Source organism: Solanum tuberosum, unplaced genomic scaffold (genome assembly GCF_000226075.1).
Source record: "Solanum tuberosum cultivar DM 1-3 516 R44 unplaced genomic scaffold, SolTub_3.0 scf00031, whole genome shotgun sequence".
Classification (NCBI taxonomy): Eukaryota; Viridiplantae; Streptophyta; class Magnoliopsida; order Solanales; family Solanaceae; genus Solanum; species Solanum tuberosum.
Genome location: NW_006238957.1, coordinates 2,013,376 through 2,031,890, shown reverse-complemented (window position 1 = coordinate 2,031,890; position 18,515 = coordinate 2,013,376). Strand labels below are relative to the sequence as shown.

The 18,515-nt window shown below is 33.7% G+C and overlaps 1 protein-coding gene and 1 long non-coding RNA gene across 2 annotated transcripts; one reads left to right on the top strand and one right to left on the bottom strand.

The window, feature by feature from the left end:
• Positions 1-4,850: 4,850 nt before the first annotated feature.
• LOC102580138 (CBS domain-containing protein CBSCBSPB5-like) lies at positions 4,851-10,559 on the top strand. The gene is made up of 14 exons (XM_006341846.2): positions 4,851-5,002; positions 6,121-6,289; positions 6,390-6,522; positions 6,614-6,784; positions 6,886-6,964; positions 7,056-7,169; positions 7,267-7,333; positions 7,498-7,603; positions 7,681-7,739; positions 9,023-9,129; positions 9,217-9,350; positions 9,452-9,537; positions 9,616-9,705; positions 9,809-10,559. The coding sequence occupies exons 1-14, from the start codon at positions 4,851-4,853 to the stop codon at positions 9,980-9,982; spliced, it is 1,641 nt and encodes a 546-aa protein (XP_006341908.1). The 3' UTR covers positions 9,983-10,559.
• A 286-nt stretch (positions 10,560-10,845) lies between these two features.
• On the bottom strand, positions 10,846-13,523 carry LOC107059653 (uncharacterized). The gene is made up of 3 exons (XR_001472806.1): positions 13,432-13,523; positions 13,250-13,340; positions 10,846-11,310 (listed from the first exon to the last, which is right to left on the bottom strand). It is a non-coding gene; the product is annotated as an uncharacterized lncRNA (long non-coding RNA).
• Positions 13,524-18,515: the final 4,992 nt, after the last annotated feature.

The window sequence follows — 18,515 nt, the reverse complement described above, 5'->3', positions numbered from 1 at the left end:
GCTTAATTGAAGTGGGTTTAATCAATAGATGTGTTTTAATCTATGAATTGTAGTTGCAAATGCTATTCTAATTTAGTGTAATGGGCTTGCTTGAGAAAGAGGTTTTAGAACCAAGGTTTTCGATTGAAGAATGTAGTTATTGGGTTTATGTGGGTTCAGCTCGAGAGAGTGAATTCTAAACTTGATTCTACCCATCTAACTCGAGAGAGAGTAGATAAATTAAGGTTTTGAGTTGTTTATATTATTGAGCTTGTCGAGGTTCGAGAGAACGAGCTTGAATTGTAATAGTTGTTCGAGAGAAAGCTATTGCATCTATAGTCTAGCCTACCTACTGAGATTTAGCAATTGTTAGTAAATTCCAATAACCCATATAGCGAAATTAGCCTATAATCGATCACATCCCCAAGAATTCCTCCCTACTTATTGGTTTCCCCTATTGTCAAAATTGTTTTAGTTGCTGCTAATTGACAAACCAATTCTCCCATCTGACATTTGTATCACTCTTTTGATTTATCTAAATATTTTCGATAATTTCTACTCCTACAATCGATTAGATCGCTTTATAACTTCATAACTGAATTCAAACTTGTACAGCTCCCTATGGATTCGATCCCAACTCATTTGTTGGATTTTATACTAGATTACGATCATCTACACCTAGTATTGGATGAGGTGTAGTTGAGCGTTTATCAGTAGCCATGGATGATTGTCGAACATCATTTTTATGGATGATTTTGGTTATCATATAAATTATTGTTGTATTCTTGTTTTAGTTTTTCATGTTTGATTACCATTGATATAAATCCATTATCTATTCTTGAACTCGAGAGAAGAATAGGTAGATAGAGCCATAGAATACAAGGAGCGTGATCTTTCTTGCATACCACTTGTTTAGATTTGTGTTTAGGATTGAGACTCAGACAAACATTGTGATTGGTTAAGAAACAAGATGAAAAATAAATGCTCTATAGTTGAGTTTTTCGATACCCACTCAACGGTGTAGTTAGGCGGTCAATTGGGGTAGGTGGTTAGAGGTCGAAAGATCATGATAATATTATCAACCCTCTAAATCAAGAATTTGATACCTATAAGAAATCCATGAAAGAGATGTGAAACATGAATCCTTAGCATGTTGCAGCCCTAAAATGGTCCCTTTTATTGTTTTAAAACTGAAATTGAAGTTGTCCATTGTTAATTACTTTCAAGTATTAAATAATTGCAATCATAATAGTAATAACAAACAAATACAGTAGTCCAACATCTCAAAAGATATAGATATACAAAAGGAGAGATGAAATATAAAATCTAATGAGAGATGGTGAGAGAGGGAGTGAGGGATGCAATCTAAAAGCACGTATGAATACAACAAATCTAGTCTCTTGAGACCTCAAAAATATAGAAATGCAGACAAATAGTGGTGGAAATACATATATATATATATATATATATATATATACTAAAAGTGGGAAGCCACAAAAGTAAAAGTTGAAATACTATTTTACCCCTATCTTATCAAAATGGTATAAAATATCTAAGCAATTAAATATTAAATAATAATTATATCATATTATTTTTTACTATATTAAATACTAAAAATGGAAAGGTATTAAAGACAAAAGTTGATCCTAATAATAATATTAATAGAAATAATTAATAATAATAAACCCTTAAAAATTGATTAACTAAACAAAACTGCACTAAAAGATTGAAGTAACTATACCCCTTCGGGGTGGCCCAGTGGTTTGAGCTTGGGACTTCCATGTTGGAGGTCTCAAGTTCGAAACCCCTTGCCAGCGAAAGCAAGGGGTTTGCCTTCTGGGTCGAGCTCGTCGCACCAGGCTTGCCTAGTGCGGTTTACCTCTCCTATGTGGTTTGCGAGCTATTGCATAGGAGCGGAGATTTTACCCTGTGCGCACCCAAAGGGTAGCGGCTGCGGGTTTCCCTTGTAATAAAAAAAAAAAAAAAGATTGTAGTAACTATAATGTGAAGTCCAACCATTTGCATGTTCATTTAATATGGGCTATGGCCATACAACTTCCACGTCTCTTTACTCCTTTATTTTTGTTTTGAATTGTATTAAAAAATTTATTTGTTATGTTTATAGAATGTATAGTTACAATTTGCACTTAAATATTTTAAAATCAATGATTGATTTGAGGCCAAAATATAATATTAACATTTGATGATTATCTTTGTCTTTCAATTTTTCATTTTGGGACTTTCCATTTATAATATACTAAGTCAAAAATTGAATTATTAAAATGTCCTTCAAAAGTTTATTAATATTTTTACCCCTTAATACTATAATATCTTTATGTTATTATTGTACCTAAAATTAAATATATGTTGCAAATTGTACGGTGAATTTATATTATTAAATTGTAGTAAGTTATTATTATTAAGAAGACAAAAAGAGCCTAATTGTATTGTTTAATTAATAATCCATGAGGAAATAGACTTAGGCATCATGGATGTACCTTTAATTCCTTACTACTAGCTAGAATCAATTGCATGTCTCTCCATTCTCCAATATATTTTTTGAGCTTTCTACTAAATTCTAGGCAAATTTTTGGCTTATAAATATTATGTGCATGAGGTAAAATTATTATTGACAAATACAAAAGCTAATTCGCTTTTTAGAGCTCAGGAAAAAAAAGAAACTGATTTCATCAATTACATTAAAATACTTAAGCATGGAAATCGTCGATTAAGGTAGAAGGTTATAGTGGAGTGTTCTCTTGCTTTCCTAAGGGTTTAGGCGTAGTGGTGTCTAACGTAGTAGTACTTTTATTCTTGTATTGTCTTGCTTTTGCTTTGTACCACCAATTGTTTTTATTATATTTCGATTATTGTACTTTTTTCTTCTTGTTGTTAATGTTTTCATTATAGTTGTTATATTGTATTATGTTCTCTTCACTGTCATTTTTTTGTTTTTCATATTTACTCTGATTTGCTCTACTCGACTCAAGTTGAGGGTCTTCTGAATTGAAGTAAGGTACACTCCCTAGAAGGATTTCACGACATATGTTATTATTATAAAAGAAATAGTTATAAAATCAGACAATAAATTTAAACGTTTGGGCTGAATTGATAAATGTACATCTATTTTGCTTTGTTAGCAAGTTTTGTCGAGAAATATGTTTATTCATCATGTTTGATCAGTTATCGATACTTTTTAAGATTTCTTTTGTCTTTAAATTTCAATTCTTTTAGTTAATTGAGTATTTAGAGGTATTTACATGTATTTACAGTAATCTAGAGCATGAAATTCAATCGACATATTTCTATATACTATTATGGGGCTATATGATATTGATTTTCTTCACGTATTTATTGTTAGATGGTAACTTTGTTTGTCCTCTTTTTTGAGTTTATTTCTATTTAGCAAATAAATATCTAAAGTTAAGAATTACAGTAAACACAATACAAGTTCAAATTTTATATTCACAAATTTTAAATGGTGTCTCCGTATCATAACGACAAATATTTTCTCAACGGACATAATTTTTAAAACACATTTTTGATTTATTATTTTGTTACACAAATATTATAATAAAATCTGAAAATATATATGCAACGCATGTTCCATGTAATTAGTATACATATGTGTGTGTGTGTGTTATGGTGTGTGAAGTAATGAATGTGATGTCAAGCATCGCTGGTAAATTTTCGTCTCTATTTTTGTCAGAAATAAGTATTATCTTATTCTGGAGAAAAATAAGATGCATACTTCGTTACACATAATTTGCAAATTGTAGGATTTGTCAGGGCAATTACTTCTCTCTCATGGTCTGTGCCTTTTGTTTTTCCTCTTTAAACTTGTAGCTTCCGAATTTCGATAACTTATTGATTCAATATTTATTTTCTATCTATAATCTATATGAATAACGTTTTTTTATTCTACTTTTTTATGTGTTTTTTCTCTATTAGACTTCACCAATCTAATTTTTATGAATTTTTTTTATCATTATCGTAAGTCTGTATTATTATTTGTCTCAAATTAGTCATTTGTGACTTTATTGAAAGTGTATTAACTACCAAACAAAGTTCAAAAATTACCGATAATAGCTTCAAAGGAATTGATTTACTGATGGTACCTTCGAAGGAATTGATTTTAAACATTACAATGTGCCCGTCATTTGGTGTTTCTTGATACACATTAAAAAATATTACTCACTTCACACGATTTGCACAAAATTTTAATTGTTTCAACGAATCTATAAAAATTTACATGGAACACACGTGCAACACACGTGTCCCGAGACTAGTATATATAATAAGTACAATCGTTTGATACCTCAAAATGTCGAAATACAATAGAGAAGGGTGAAAATATAAAATACAACAAGAGCAGATGAATATATATCGAGAAAGGTAGAAATACATCATATACAACTGTCTAACACCTTAAAAAAAAAAAATATATATATATAGAGAGAGAGTGAAAATACAAAATAGATTGGGAGAGGGGGCAAGGAGAGAGACAATTTAATTTAAAAGCAAGTATAAGTAGAAGAAATACAGTGGTGTGACACCTCACGATGTTTAAAAATAGAGAGAGAAAGTGATGGAAATTAAATAAATACTATATATATGGTTGTGAAATTGGAAATTACATTGCCCAATGTTGATTTATATGGTTGACGTGGAATGATGTGGTATGCCAAAACCCCTAGGAACACGCGCAACATCCTCCAAACACTCATTCAATTCAGTTTTTGATCATTTTGAAAAAAATGAAGAATTTTGGTTGAAATCTTGTGTTCAATGTAACGTTCACTCTGTTAATTTTGATATATCCATTCTATTTTCTAGAAATTAATTTGTTTGTGCAATGTATGCATGCGCAGATGGTAACGAGTGTAGGAGGTAGAACGGCATCGAGTCGAAGCTTGTCAATGACAAGCTTATCCTCCCATCCGAAAAAGAAAACAACAGTCAGTAATGCTGGAGGACTCCCTGTGTCTCCTCATCGGAAATCTCTATTCTCTTCTCGTTCGATGTGTGTTTTCTTTTCATTGCCTCATTACATATATATGTGCAACGTAATTTATTGGATGAGAACATAAATCTTTATTTTCATTAATTTGTATCGTAGCTACATTCTCATTTAGATGGTTGGATGTAGTATTGGTCCTACCATTGAACCATATATGTATATAATGTAGAATTTGCCTCTGGAGCTTGTAATTTTGGGAGCTGCTGATGCCATTGCTTCACGTTCGCCTATTAATAATTTTGGAAATGTCTGTCCCAAGATTGATTAAATTTCTGATGTATCCGTAAAAGATGTTACCTATTATAAATATAGCTTAAATGACAATTTAGAAATTATAAGCTTCGGCATTAAATGTATTGCAATTGCAAATTAGCTGATATTGTAGCCAGTAAGAGGGTCTATATCTGGATTTCATTGCCTTATTGAATACTTCAGATGGGTGGTATCATACGCTACTAGAAACAAAGGTTTTTTCGCAGGAAATTTGTGCTATAGAATATGATTTGCCCATTCATTTTTAAAATAACCAATTCCAGTGGAAAAACTGTGTGGTAGCAGATTCTCACTAAAATAGTGGGAAGCTTCCTAACTCTACCATATGAAATAATTACTATTTTTTCCTTTTCACAATATGCATGGGAATAACCACTTAAACATTTTTCAGTAGGAATTCAATGGGAAAATGGTGACTTTTAAGTAGTGATACTTCCATTAAGATTTTCCAAAGGACATGGAAAAGCTGCTTGAAATTGTATCGAACTTCATACACTAGCTGCATTAAATCACCAAAATTCAACACAGACTACATGTAATGTTTCTGCCGATTTGTGCAGTTGGTGAATGATAAAATTTTATTTTATTTTTTTGCCTTGCTTCTTCTGTTTTAGGGTTCTTTAGTCATTTAAGTATATTCACTTCTTTAGACCTAAGATGTTGATCAATCGAGCGAAAATCTCTTTTATGCAAGTCATAGCCAAGAGATTTCCTTGCTAGTAAATATACTTGATTTTCTAAAATCATATCGGATTACGTACTTGCTAACTTATATAACCATAGGCTCAGGTTTACTTGTGTATTACTTTTCAAATTAGATGATTGCTTCTCTCTGACATATGAAACAGGGGTTTGACTGGAGAGAGGACAGTGAAGAGACTCCGTCTTTCTAAAGCTCTAACAGTACCTGATTCTACAAGTATTTATGATGCTTGCCGCAAGATGGTTGCTCGCAGAGTTGATGCTTTATTGTTGACCGACTCGAATGCATTACTATGTGGTATATTGACGGATAAGGTTAAAACTCAATCATGCTTTTCACTCAGTAGACTCAAGTATAAGTTGATATAGTTGACTTACTCTTCCTTTGTGTAATCGTGTTTCTTTCTTCCCGAAGGATATAACAACCAGAGTTATTGCAAGTGAAGTCAATATTCAGGAAACACCTGTTTCAAAGGTTATGACAAAACATCCTGTTTTTGTGCTTTCAGACACACTTGCTGTAGAAGCATTGCAGAAAATGGTGCTAGGTTGGTGTATTTGAAATAACGAAATGTATTAATTTTTTACAACCTTATGCTACATCTCACTCGAGTATGGTTGGTTACTTACTCACTGCAGGAAAATTTAGACATTTGCCAGTTGTAGAAAATGGTGAGGTCATTGCTCTGCTTGATATAGCAAAATGTCTTTATGATGCTATCGCTCGCCTTGAAAGGGCAAGAGAAAAAGGAAAGGCAATTGTAGCTGCTGTTGAGGGAGTTGAAAAAAATTGGGGAGCATCTGTTTCTGGTTGGTTATCGAACATTTTGTCTTGTGTTACTGATGACTTTACCCGGTTCATGTGACTCATTGATGCTCATTGCAAGTGACATTTGTTAACCTTTTTTCAGGTTCTGATTCATTTATTGAAACCCTTCGGGAGAAAATGTTTCGGCCTTCACTCTCTACAATAATTTCTGAGAATCCAAAGTAGGTAATATCTTCACTTTTTATCTCCTAAAGAATATAACAGAAAATAGATTTTCTGCAAGTCACCAGCCATTTTTTACGGTGTTTCCAGAACTGTTACAGTTGAACCAAACGATACTGTTTTAGACGCAGCAAAAAAGATGTTTGAATCTCAAACAAGCTCGGCTATTGTGGCTGTTGATAAGAAACCACAAGGAATTTTAACGTGAGTATTCTCCCAATATTAACAAGCCAAACTATGTATAGTGTTGTAATGAATGGCATGCTAACCACCAAAAAGAGATTCCTCGCGGTCTCTGCAGTTCAAAGGACATACTGATGCGAGTCATAGCACAAGATCTTTCACCAGAGTCCATTCTTGTGGAGAGGGTATGTAGTTACTCTTGTATATCAGTCTTCTTACAATAATAGTTAATTCAAATCAAAGAAATTGACAACTTTTGTATTATTTCTTTACTACTTTTGTTTGGGTGTTAGAAGAAAACTTGATCCCTGAAAACTTTCATACTTAATGACTTACGTCATCCATCCAGGTAATGACTCCCAATCCTGAATGTGCTACAACAGATACATCTATTGTTGATGCTTTACATACAATGCATGACGGGAAATTTTTACACCTACCTGTAATTGATAAAGGTAGGCAGCATTGACCTTTCAGTGTACATTTTATAAGTGTTTATCATCTTTTCCTGATCTTATTACATTTGCTGCAGATGGAATTGTAGTTGCTGTGGTTGATGTGCTTCATATCACTCATGCAGCTGTAGCCACGGTAAGGCATGCAGCAGACACCCACGTTACTTTTTCGTGACAGATTCCAAGTGTTGTCGCTATGCATTTCTAGTATCTTTCAACGAGTTTAGAATCTCCAGAAAGTATCCACCTCATCATGTCTCACTACAAAAAAAGTGTGAATTACATGGGGATTTTTCTGGGGATTAGTATGAAAATTCGCAGGAAACTTATTTTCCTGCAAATTTTCATACTAATTCCCAGGAAAATCCCCATGTTATTCACAGTTTTCTTGTAGTGTCTCTACTTTAGCTAGCACTGAACGCACACGCACTTGCTCATGTAAATTTCTCAAGATCATGCACTCACAATTGGTCTTGTCTGGGAAAATGTTAACCAGTAGGGAATTACAGTGTGAGGAATTGTACCCTCAACAACAAGGTGGTAGTTTAGGTAGCCGACCAAATGATAAGGTACAATGATTCCCCTATTAAAATATAAGATTGCAGTTAGCTTCGTCTGGATTGTTTAGGCATATGACATGAATAAAATATTTATCACCTGTGTTGCTCCGACTCTTAAAAGATGTTGTGTGTGCGTAAAATCCTTCAAAAGTAGTCCACTATTGAAAAATCCAACATAGGTGCGACAACATTTCAGGAGAGTCCAAACAACACGACAAATAACCAAGTTTCTAAATAAGTAGTCCGTCCCTTCAGAGACGTTCCCTTAAGTTGGATATTTTTGTAAGAGAAGCATATAATTGAAAAATAGGAAAAAGAATTATGTTTTCCCTACGCGGAGTGCATCCGGAAAAGTCGCGCTCCAATTCAGATACCAGACACCGGGTGGAAAACCAAAATAAAGAAAGACTACGAGGACTTAGAGCCTTAATTACAGGTTCATATTAACCTAGTACCTTTGGCTAATATTTTGTTTGTCTATTCTGTCCGTCATATATAGGTTATCTGCCTCTTTGAAGCCTATGAGCGGACCAAAGTTAATGGAGTTCATTTCATATTTTGTTGAAATATATGTATAGAATTAAGCTTGGTTGAATGTTGTCTGCTGGAGGATATTACCAAAACTCTTGCTACTGATTATGGCCTTTCTGGATGTGGTGCTAGTATATATATATATATGTATATTCAACTGTCTTGTTTCTGTAACGGGCTAAATTATCATGTATGTTAGTTTCCCATATAAATATTGCTGAATATCGATTGTTTCTTAAGAAATGGAATTATGTCTACACACAACATATTATGTCTTCTTGTTACCGGCCAAGCTTTATATATTCGTTATCTACTGCTCACTAACTAGGTGGGAAATACTTCTGGAGTGAATAATGAAGTTGCAAATACTAGGATGCAAAAGTTTTGGGATTCAGCTATGGAATTGTGTCCAGATGATGAGGAAGAGACACGAAGGTTAGAAACTTCCTTTGGTATTATATCGGTGTTAATTACAAAATTTTATAGTTAACTCGAACACTCATTTATATGACATGATGTCAGCATTTCTTCCTTGAAATTGGCTTCTGAAGGGGCAGAGTTGAGAAGAAGTATTTCTTATCCTTCGTCAAGCCTGCCTAATACTTTTGCATTCAAGATTCAAGACAGAACAGGAAGCATGCACAGATTCAACTGCAGTATGTTATTTTCAATCTTAACAAGAACTTGTCATGTATATATGGCCTTGAAATATATACAAATCAGTAAAGGTGATGTTTTGAGTTGCATACTTATTCAGATATCGGGAGCATGAGAGATCTGATAACAGCAATTTTTCAAAGAGTGGGGGATGACATAAAGCGGAATAACCTTCCTCAAATTCTGGTGGGGATTGGTTGTAATTGTGCATGTGTTTCTCCTGACTTGATGATATAATCATTGGTAATATATACCCTGTTGCAGTATGAAGATGAAGACCATGACAAGGTTGTTCTAGCAACAGAAAGTGATCTCACAGCTGCAGTTGACCATGCAAGATGTGCAGGTTGGAAGGTATATATATATGGATCAAATTGAATATTCCTAAAATCACTACTCAGAGCTACATTTAATTAACATGATATGATGTAATGAGAGAAATGATGAACTTCAACAGGGATTAAGATTGCACTTAGACTATTCAGGAAAGCATGGGCGTAGGAAGGGTTCAAGCTCCAACAGTTTGGATACACAATCTGCATGGGCTTCAGCTTACAGTGCCGTAGCAGCTGGTGCTGCATTAGTCGCAGGTTTAGGCGTAATAGCATTCCTAAGGAGATCTACTAATTAACTGATTATTATTTCACAAATTAAAAACATTTCCCATCTCCTGTACATTTCACAAATACATTTCCCATCTGCTTTAGCTTTTTAATACATACCTGCACAAAAGTTTTATCATGGTAGAGGCACAACCAACAATTGTACTTTAGGGCTAGTTGTGAGCCAAAAGGTGGATGTCAGGGGTATTTTAGGGCCGATAGGTGGATAAAGGGTAATTTTGTACCAATTCAAATATTTGAGAGGCATTTTAGGCCCTTCTCCATTTTTTTATTATTAACATGCATAAAGTAATAATAAACAATGATAAAATTATTAAGTATGTCTCAAAATTACTTTACTGTGGAATTACAATCAAAATACCCCAAAAGGCCAGGTGATAAGGGTGTACATAGGTCACGTTGGTTTGAATTTTTCAAATACCATACCAAATTAATTGTGTCGGTGTCTAAATATATAGACCCAACCAAATCAATAAAAGTGGAATATTTCAACCTTGGATTCTTCACATTTTTTGTTAATTAAGTCTCCAAACATAACATATAAGTTGTACTTCAAATTTTTCCGTTGAATCATAGTAAGATACAATGAAAATATGAGATGAGTGATGACATTGTACTAAAACATTTAACAAAAATATAGTTAAATCGTATAATAAAACATTGATAATTAATATTTCATGTAACACCCCATAAGTTTTTAACATTTAAGATAGCAACTTTATATTTGACGACTGATTTATCGTATATCTTGTCAAGTGTCAACCATCATTGAGATGTCGGAAGAATAATGATAATTAGATGGTTATATCAAGGAATGACTATATAAAGTCACTTGAAATTCATAGACGGAAGTTAGAGGCTAAAGGGAGTCTTGAAACAAAAATCTCAAGTGACGAATTTACTATAAGAGTGTTTTGATATAATTTTTTTATGGGCTAACTTAGGATGAGAATATCTCCCAATATATAAGGATTTAGAATACCTATAGCATGTCAAATTAAGATCTTTGAGTCTAGATTACAAAATATCAAACTGTTTGTCAATATGACATTTGAGTAAAGAGTTATGACCATCTTATCGCTTGTTGTACGGGCAGTCGGGCACAACGGGCCGGGTTACATTTGGACGCCTTTTAAAGGGGCTTTTGGACTTCAAAAAGAGCATGCTCATATTTTCTCAAAGTATAAACATCCATCATCCATTGAATAGAGCTCCAAGACCTTTGAGGTAAGAAAACACCATCTTCTAACTTGATAGCCACAATAGTTCAATTCATTTTTCATTCTAGACCAACATTCAAAGACGAATGATCCCAAGGAAGAGACATTGTAATACCCTGCAAATCCTAGGCTAAGACTCAAACAATTCTTCATATGCATATAAATTTGAACCCTATAATTTCTAGTTGTACATAAGTGATAAAGTCAACTTTTTAGTGTCGGAAGAGCTTTCGAGATGTATTAAGGTCAAAGGAACCCTGTTAGGTCAAAGTTGAGTTGAAAGTTTCCATACAGATTGAGTTTCAATTTATGTTCTTACTTGGATCAATTTCAAACAAGCATATATCGTAGAATATAAAAAGTTGTGTGGCCTTTAACCTACCAAATCAAGGGTTTTTTTAGTCTTCTTTACAGCGCCTCCAATCACTCATTAATCCAACTTCTGAGTTAAATGTTATGCATATTTATTGAAGGACAGTCAGATTGGCCGTGCACAACGCATGCCTGGTCGCATGGGTGTGCCGCGTCAAGCCATTTTCAAGTGTACATGATGTTAAGTTACTCTATTTATTAAGTTATGTGTTGGTTCATTATGAAACTCATCTTGAAAGGCATAGTGTTTGGTTTTTCTCAAATTCTCTCCTCTCCTCCACCTCCAACATTAAAATATGTTACTCCCATGTATCTCAAGTGTTTCAAAATATTCTTAATTTCTAATCATAAATCTTGACAAGGTTCTCACATCAAATACTCCTCTTATCTCTAGCAAAATAAGAAACTCACTTCTAGAGTTCAAGACTAGGATTTCATCAAGACTAACATATATCAAAGAGATTATACCTACTTCCACATCAAGGTAATCATACTCTCATACTTTCTAATTGATTCTAATATATAATTGTGTATCCTAAGAAAGATTTACCATCAAACCCTAGGATCTAAGCGAACTCATCTCAAAGTTCAAGAAGGGACTTTAGGAATTCCTCTTCAACGTTTGAGTTTTAACAAGTGTCTGGACACGTGCAACGCATGTGTGTCCCATAATTTTTTTATAGATTTGTTAGAATGATTAATATTTCTATATAAACATGTGTGTGATGAGTAATAAATTGTAACAATTACAAATAAATCTTTTAAAGTACGACAAAAAAACACCAAATAATCAAGTGTATTTTAATGTTTCAAATCAGTTCCTTTTAAGCATCCAAGTACCGTAGATTTTTAACTTTGGGCAATAGTTAACAAACATCCAATAAAGTCATAAATGACTAATTTGGGTCCAAATAAAAGTACAGACAATAATAAAAAATTCATAAAATAATTAATTTAAAGAAGTCTAATAGAGACAGCACAAAAAATCAATAGAGAAGAAAAAATACAATATACAGAATATCCTCCGTAATACTTTAGTCATCCCACCAACAGGCAGACCGAAGGTCAACACAGATGGGGGAAGTAGAGATAACCCTGGGAGGAGTTCATACAGTTTCTGCCTAAGAGATGAGAAAGGAAATCTGATTTTTGCTCAAACACATGAGATTCACAAGACTACCAATACAGAAGCAGAGATAATGCCAATACTAGAAGCTACGAAATATTGTAAACGAATCAATCTTCACAATGTTATCATAGAAACAGATTCGTTAGGTAGTGCGTACATTATTCAGAAGCATTGAAAACCCCTGTGGGAGCTGCCAGATATGATAGAGGAAATACAAAAGTATATGGAGACTACTCATGCTCAGATAAAACACACGTTTAGAGAAGGTAACGGATTAGCAAATTTCCTAGCTAACCATGCTATGAACTATAAAGGTTTGATCCAATATACCACATTTCTAAAACTCCCAATACAAGTTAGGAAGATCCTAAACAATGATAAATCTCAGCTTCCAAATGTGAGAATTAAAACTAGAAGAAATAACCTGGTAAACAATTTGAGCACACAGACCCAATGACAAAACAATCGATAAATAATATGATACACTCGTGGTAGAAAGCAACACAACACGTAAGACCTCAGTACAAGTTCTCACAGATTCAGCTCAATCTTACCTAGATCTAGCAGAGACGATACAAATTTACTAGATGAATGCGGAAGCTTCGACCAAGTCCTTCAAGATACGTTGAATATCTTAGACAAAGGCTAGCAAAAACAATAGAAGGTCTGGAATCAAGTCAGAGTTATGGAGAAGCAATTGAAAGAAAATAATTCGAGCATCAAAAGAAGAAATTACCGTTTCTATGGAGAAGGAGGAACTGAAGAAGAAACACACATTTGAGCTCCCAAATTTCTTTTAGTTTACTTTCCTGAATGTTTTTAGTTGGATTGTGTAGGATATGACCTTTGGTCTTTTGTTTATTTGTTTTTTGCCTTAATTAATAAAATGGGCTTGACCCAACATAATTTAACTAAAAATAATAATAACAATTATGAATAGAAAAATAAATACACCATCATTACATAATTTTTCGACTGAAATCCACAAGGTACTTCTACATTTCAAGCTTCACAAGTTGATTAAGAAAGCATACAAATATCCCAACTTTTAAGTGTATATATATATATTTATATATCTAATTTAATTCTTCAAAATTAAAAATATATCTCTATTAAATGAACAAAATTAAATTCCATTAGATGTGGCTTCAATATAAATGTCATTACTTACATTTTTAACATCGATCTTTTCCCATTTCAACTTTTATTTGTTTGTTTTTCTTCTTATTTATCCTCTTTTAATTATAATTAAACGAATTAAATTCAATTGAATGAACCTTGTGGCAATATTCTTAAATGTCAATTATAACATTAATCTTTTCCCATTCTAGTTTTTATTTTTTTTCGTAATCTCAATATCTATCAATTATACAATTTCTTCTTATTCTCACCGCACTATATAAAGTAGACAAATATCAGTCACTTCATTACAGTGTTCCTATTCACAGAATGCTTTATCACCAAGATATATGGCATAATTTTGACATAACCTTAAACAACCAAGATCCTAATAAATAACATCTACCAACTATGCCACTCCAAATCATATACTCCCTTTCATAACAACCGCAGAGTGCCTACTACCATTGGAACTCCATTTAATCTTTGGAATATTTGGGAAACAAGGAGCAATAATCTTTTCAGAACCCAAACCCCCAACCATGTATCCAATGTTATTCCCTCCATCTCATTCCATGCGCTAGAATTCTATCACCTGGTATACACTCAACATCATAATCCTCCTACGCACATGTCACAATCCGATTCCTCGAGTCATGAAGACACCTACTATAATTCATATGTAGGTAAGTCAACATGTAACCCAGAATGATAAACAATGAGTATAAGGGTAGAAATAAGCGGAAACAAGAGCGGACACAAACTAAAACTATATACATAAAGATCCCTCCCAGAACCTGGAAGTCACAAGTATAGAGTTGTGCTAACAAAAGACTGCAAGTCCCAAAAGTCAACCTAAAACAAAGCTTATCTCAAAATAAAAAATAAAAACTAGTTATACAATTTATAAAAGGAGACAGACAAGTCTAGGATGCCAAGTGCTCACCCTCGGCTCTGATCCAAAAGTTGCTACTGGCACGAATGATCACCGTTGGTTGCTAGTACTAGGACCCACATCACGAAACAGATGCAGAGTGTACCATGAGTACCAAAAAAAAGGCACTCAATAGGAATCATAGGACGATTGACGACAAAGGTAAATACAATATGACAAGATAGAGTCCAGACACAACAAAGGTCCAAGCAGAATTCAATAAAAGCACAGGAGAGTACCAGAAGTAAAACTAAGAGCAACTAAACTAAATCTAACTGGACCCCATAAGCCCAAAAGGTACACTCATGCGCAAGTTTAAGTAAACCCGAACAAATCCCTGATAACGCTCAACTACGCTTTATCTGATTCTTAGTGTAGCCGGTCTCTAACAAGTATAAACCCAACTAAGATTTAGGGTTGATCCCACATGGAGTGATACGGTAAAGAATTCGATTACGAAGTAAAATGGTGTTCTAATCATTTGTAGATGTAGACTTTTTTGCAACAATAAAGTAAATGACAAGGTTTTGACAATTAATGTCAAATGAGGGGATTTGAGTGAACAATTAACAACTACAAATAACCGAGAGTAAACAAGTACAGAGGGTTTCTTGGGAGTGTGATAAATTGAATGCCAATTTCTCTAAATGGGTGATAATTATTTACTAAAAGTCGTTGAGCCTAGTGGGTAGGCTAGGCTTTGGGTGGAATATCCATTTCTCAATCAACTATTACGAATCAAGCGAGTTCTTTTGAACCTCAACAAGTACAACACATATTAATAACCCAATACCTTAATCAATCTATTTTTTCAAGCTAGATTTGTAGGATCACATTCACACCCACTTTCTCAAGCTAAATCTGTAACAACACAATAACTACAATAATCAACTAATAGTTTTAACTCTAATACTTCTTTCTTAAGCAAGCTTAGAGCATTATACTAGAACTTCTTTTGCAACTACAATTCATCAATTAAAATAAAAACTATTAATTAAACCCACTTCAAATCAACAACAAAATCAATAAATATTAACACCCATAAGCTAATTGAAACATTCAACTACATAATCACACCCCCAAGAATGGGGATTTTTAGCCAAACATAATAAAGAACAAGAAATCGTTACCAATTATGTTTTCCATCAGGTTGGGCAATAATCCACAAGTCTTCAAATGCTCAAATTGAAGCTAAAAATCAAACAAACCCTAAATCTCTACTAAAAAAGTGTCAAAACAATGTTTAGAATGTTGAATATCAAAAACCCAGAACTAGACAATGTGGAAACTCCTTTCTTCTTTTAAAAATTGCATTTATACGTTCCCAAAATTTCAGCATCGAAGTCACTCGGCGAAGTAAGTCGGGATTCGGCGACCTAGTCGGCGATGCGTTGAGCTCCCCCTTTTCATCGCCTTCTTTGCTTGGCCTTTCACCATCTCTTTTGTGTAACTTTAGGCGATCGAGATCGACTTCGCCGATCCTTTCGACGCGTCGCTGAACCACTAATTGTCTTGCCAAGTCAGTTTTGTCCATAGGCTAGCCTGCTGGAACTTTGGGTGAGCTAAAGGTCCACTCGGCGACTTTGGCGAGTACCATTGTTGCTTTCCGTCTACTTTTTCATCTTTTTTGCTCCTTTTTACCTCGTAGTGTCCTTGCCCTGCTTATTTGCCTTCATTACTGCAAATTAACATTTTATCATCAGTTATGAGCATAAAATAGGCATTGAGAACACTAAATCTTTGAACATTAAGCCCTAAATGAGCCGAAATCCCCGACTCATCAACACCCCAACTTAAACTTTAGCTTGTCCTCAAGTAAAACATAAGATCAATCAATTCAACAGAGATGTCTACAAATAGTTCTACTTGAGACTCAACATGAATGCACACGAGTTTCAACCTACCCATGCAATGTTCAATTATGCATTACAAGTAGGGGTGCGCATTGGTCGGTTCGGTTTGATTTTATGTGTTATTGGTAGGTTTATCGGTTTTCGGTTTGTAAATACGTCAAACCGATAACCAAACCAATAACATATTTCTTATCGGATTTTGCTTAATCGGTTTATGATACTTAATGGTTCGGTTTTCAGTTTAACCAATAAGAAAATACTCATATATATTGATATATAAATGATAAGAAAATTTTCATATAAACCATATGATTTTTTTCCAGCATTTGGCATGAAAGTAATAATCATAAAAGTAACAATCATTTTTCTTGCAAGTTTAGACACTAGAGTCTAGACACATTCAAGTTAGAAGTGTCCTTGCAATTATAGAATGAAACAAGATAAACTGAGATTAAAGTAATAGGGTTTGTAAAATGTTATATAATTAGGGTTTACTAGTCTAGGGATAAAATAGTAAATTTAGTAGAGGAAAAGAGGTAATAGGGTTTTAAGTAATACCGAGATTAAAGTAATAGGGTTTGTAAAATGTTATATAATTAGAGTTTACTGGTCTAGGATAAAATAGTAAATTTAGTGTAGTCTTATTGGGTTATCGATCTAACCATTAACAAAAATCATAAAACCGAAAACCGAAAACCTAACCTATAACCCAATAAATTTTTTTGCAAAACCGTTAGCCCAATAATCCAATATCAATAAACCATAGTGTTTTTCGGTTCGGTTATTGGTTAAATCGGTTTTTGCACACCCCTAATTACAAGTTTCAAACTGTGACTAGTCATCATCAAATAGAAGTCAAACTCACAATGCTTGCTTCAAATGCAAATTCAAGGTCAACAAAAATATTTGAATGCCCTGACATCAAAAATGATTCCATGGCCACACAAAGCTCATCAAAATTCAAGAATTAAGAAATCAAAATCAACTCTCACACTCTCAAAGATAAACACATGGATGATTCTACCCATAGGCTTGCCCGTATTTTCCAATTAACATGACATTCAGCTCAATCAAGATCACTAAGGTCTTTCAAGGATTGTAGCGGGGCTAAGGGTAAAGTTATGGTCATTTTGGCTTAGTGATTTCTTCCTTCATGAAGCATGACTTGCAATTCACTTCTTCTCATTTTCTTTAACTCTTTTTTATTTTCACAATCTACCCTAAGTTCTTTCAAGAATAGAGTTATTATATGACTCATTGGACACCTCTTTTCTTTTATTTATGCACAAATTGCATAGCAACATTCTTTTTCAATCTTCTTCTTCTTTTGTTTTTCTCTTCTTCTTTTCATTTTATATGGAGGGATTCCATCTTTTACAACACCATCCTTCAAGGGTGAATTTTCATAAACTTCTTGACTCTCCTTATTTTTCACCACACCCCGACTTAGGTTTTTGGCCTAAGTTGGCTATTCAAATGGACCAATGCTTCATGAAGGTTTTAGGTAGGGAGGAAAGAGGACAAATGTGTTCATGTTTCATCAAAAGAATAGGTTAGGCTCAAATGGTGCCAAACTAGGTTCACACTCTCACAAGGTGGTCAAAGGTATAATAGCCATTTGGTTCACTTTCTAAAATTTGTGCCTAAGATCATTTCTTTCATTCACCAATGTTAGTCAATTGGACCAACATGGCAAGTTCTAGGTATCACCAAGCACAAGTTTTAATGAAATCTCACCACACAAGGCATTCAACGCAATCATCGATCAAGACTCTACAAACTGAGCTCGCGTGTAACGATCATCACAAGACTCATTTCAACAATTTACTAGTCACAATGAAATGATAAGAGTTCACACATGACTTATGCAGCTCAAACTTGCCTCATTGGATTTGCACAAATATATCATTCAAT

What these genes read in the sequence shown, in the direction of transcription:
- LOC102580138 (XM_006341846.2), top strand. Translation starts at nt 4,851, where the DNA reads ATGGTAACGAGTGTAGGAGGTAGAACGGCATCGAGTCGAAGCTTGTCA. An exon ending in AAACCACAAGGAATTTTAAC is followed by an intron (nt 7,170 to 7,266) that starts GTGAGTATTCTC and finishes CGGTCTCTGCAG; the next exon opens with TTCAAAGGACATACTGATGC. An exon ending in AGTCCATTCTTGTGGAGAGG is followed by an intron (nt 7,334 to 7,497) that starts GTATGTAGTTAC and finishes TCATCCATCCAG; the next exon opens with GTAATGACTCCCAATCCTGA.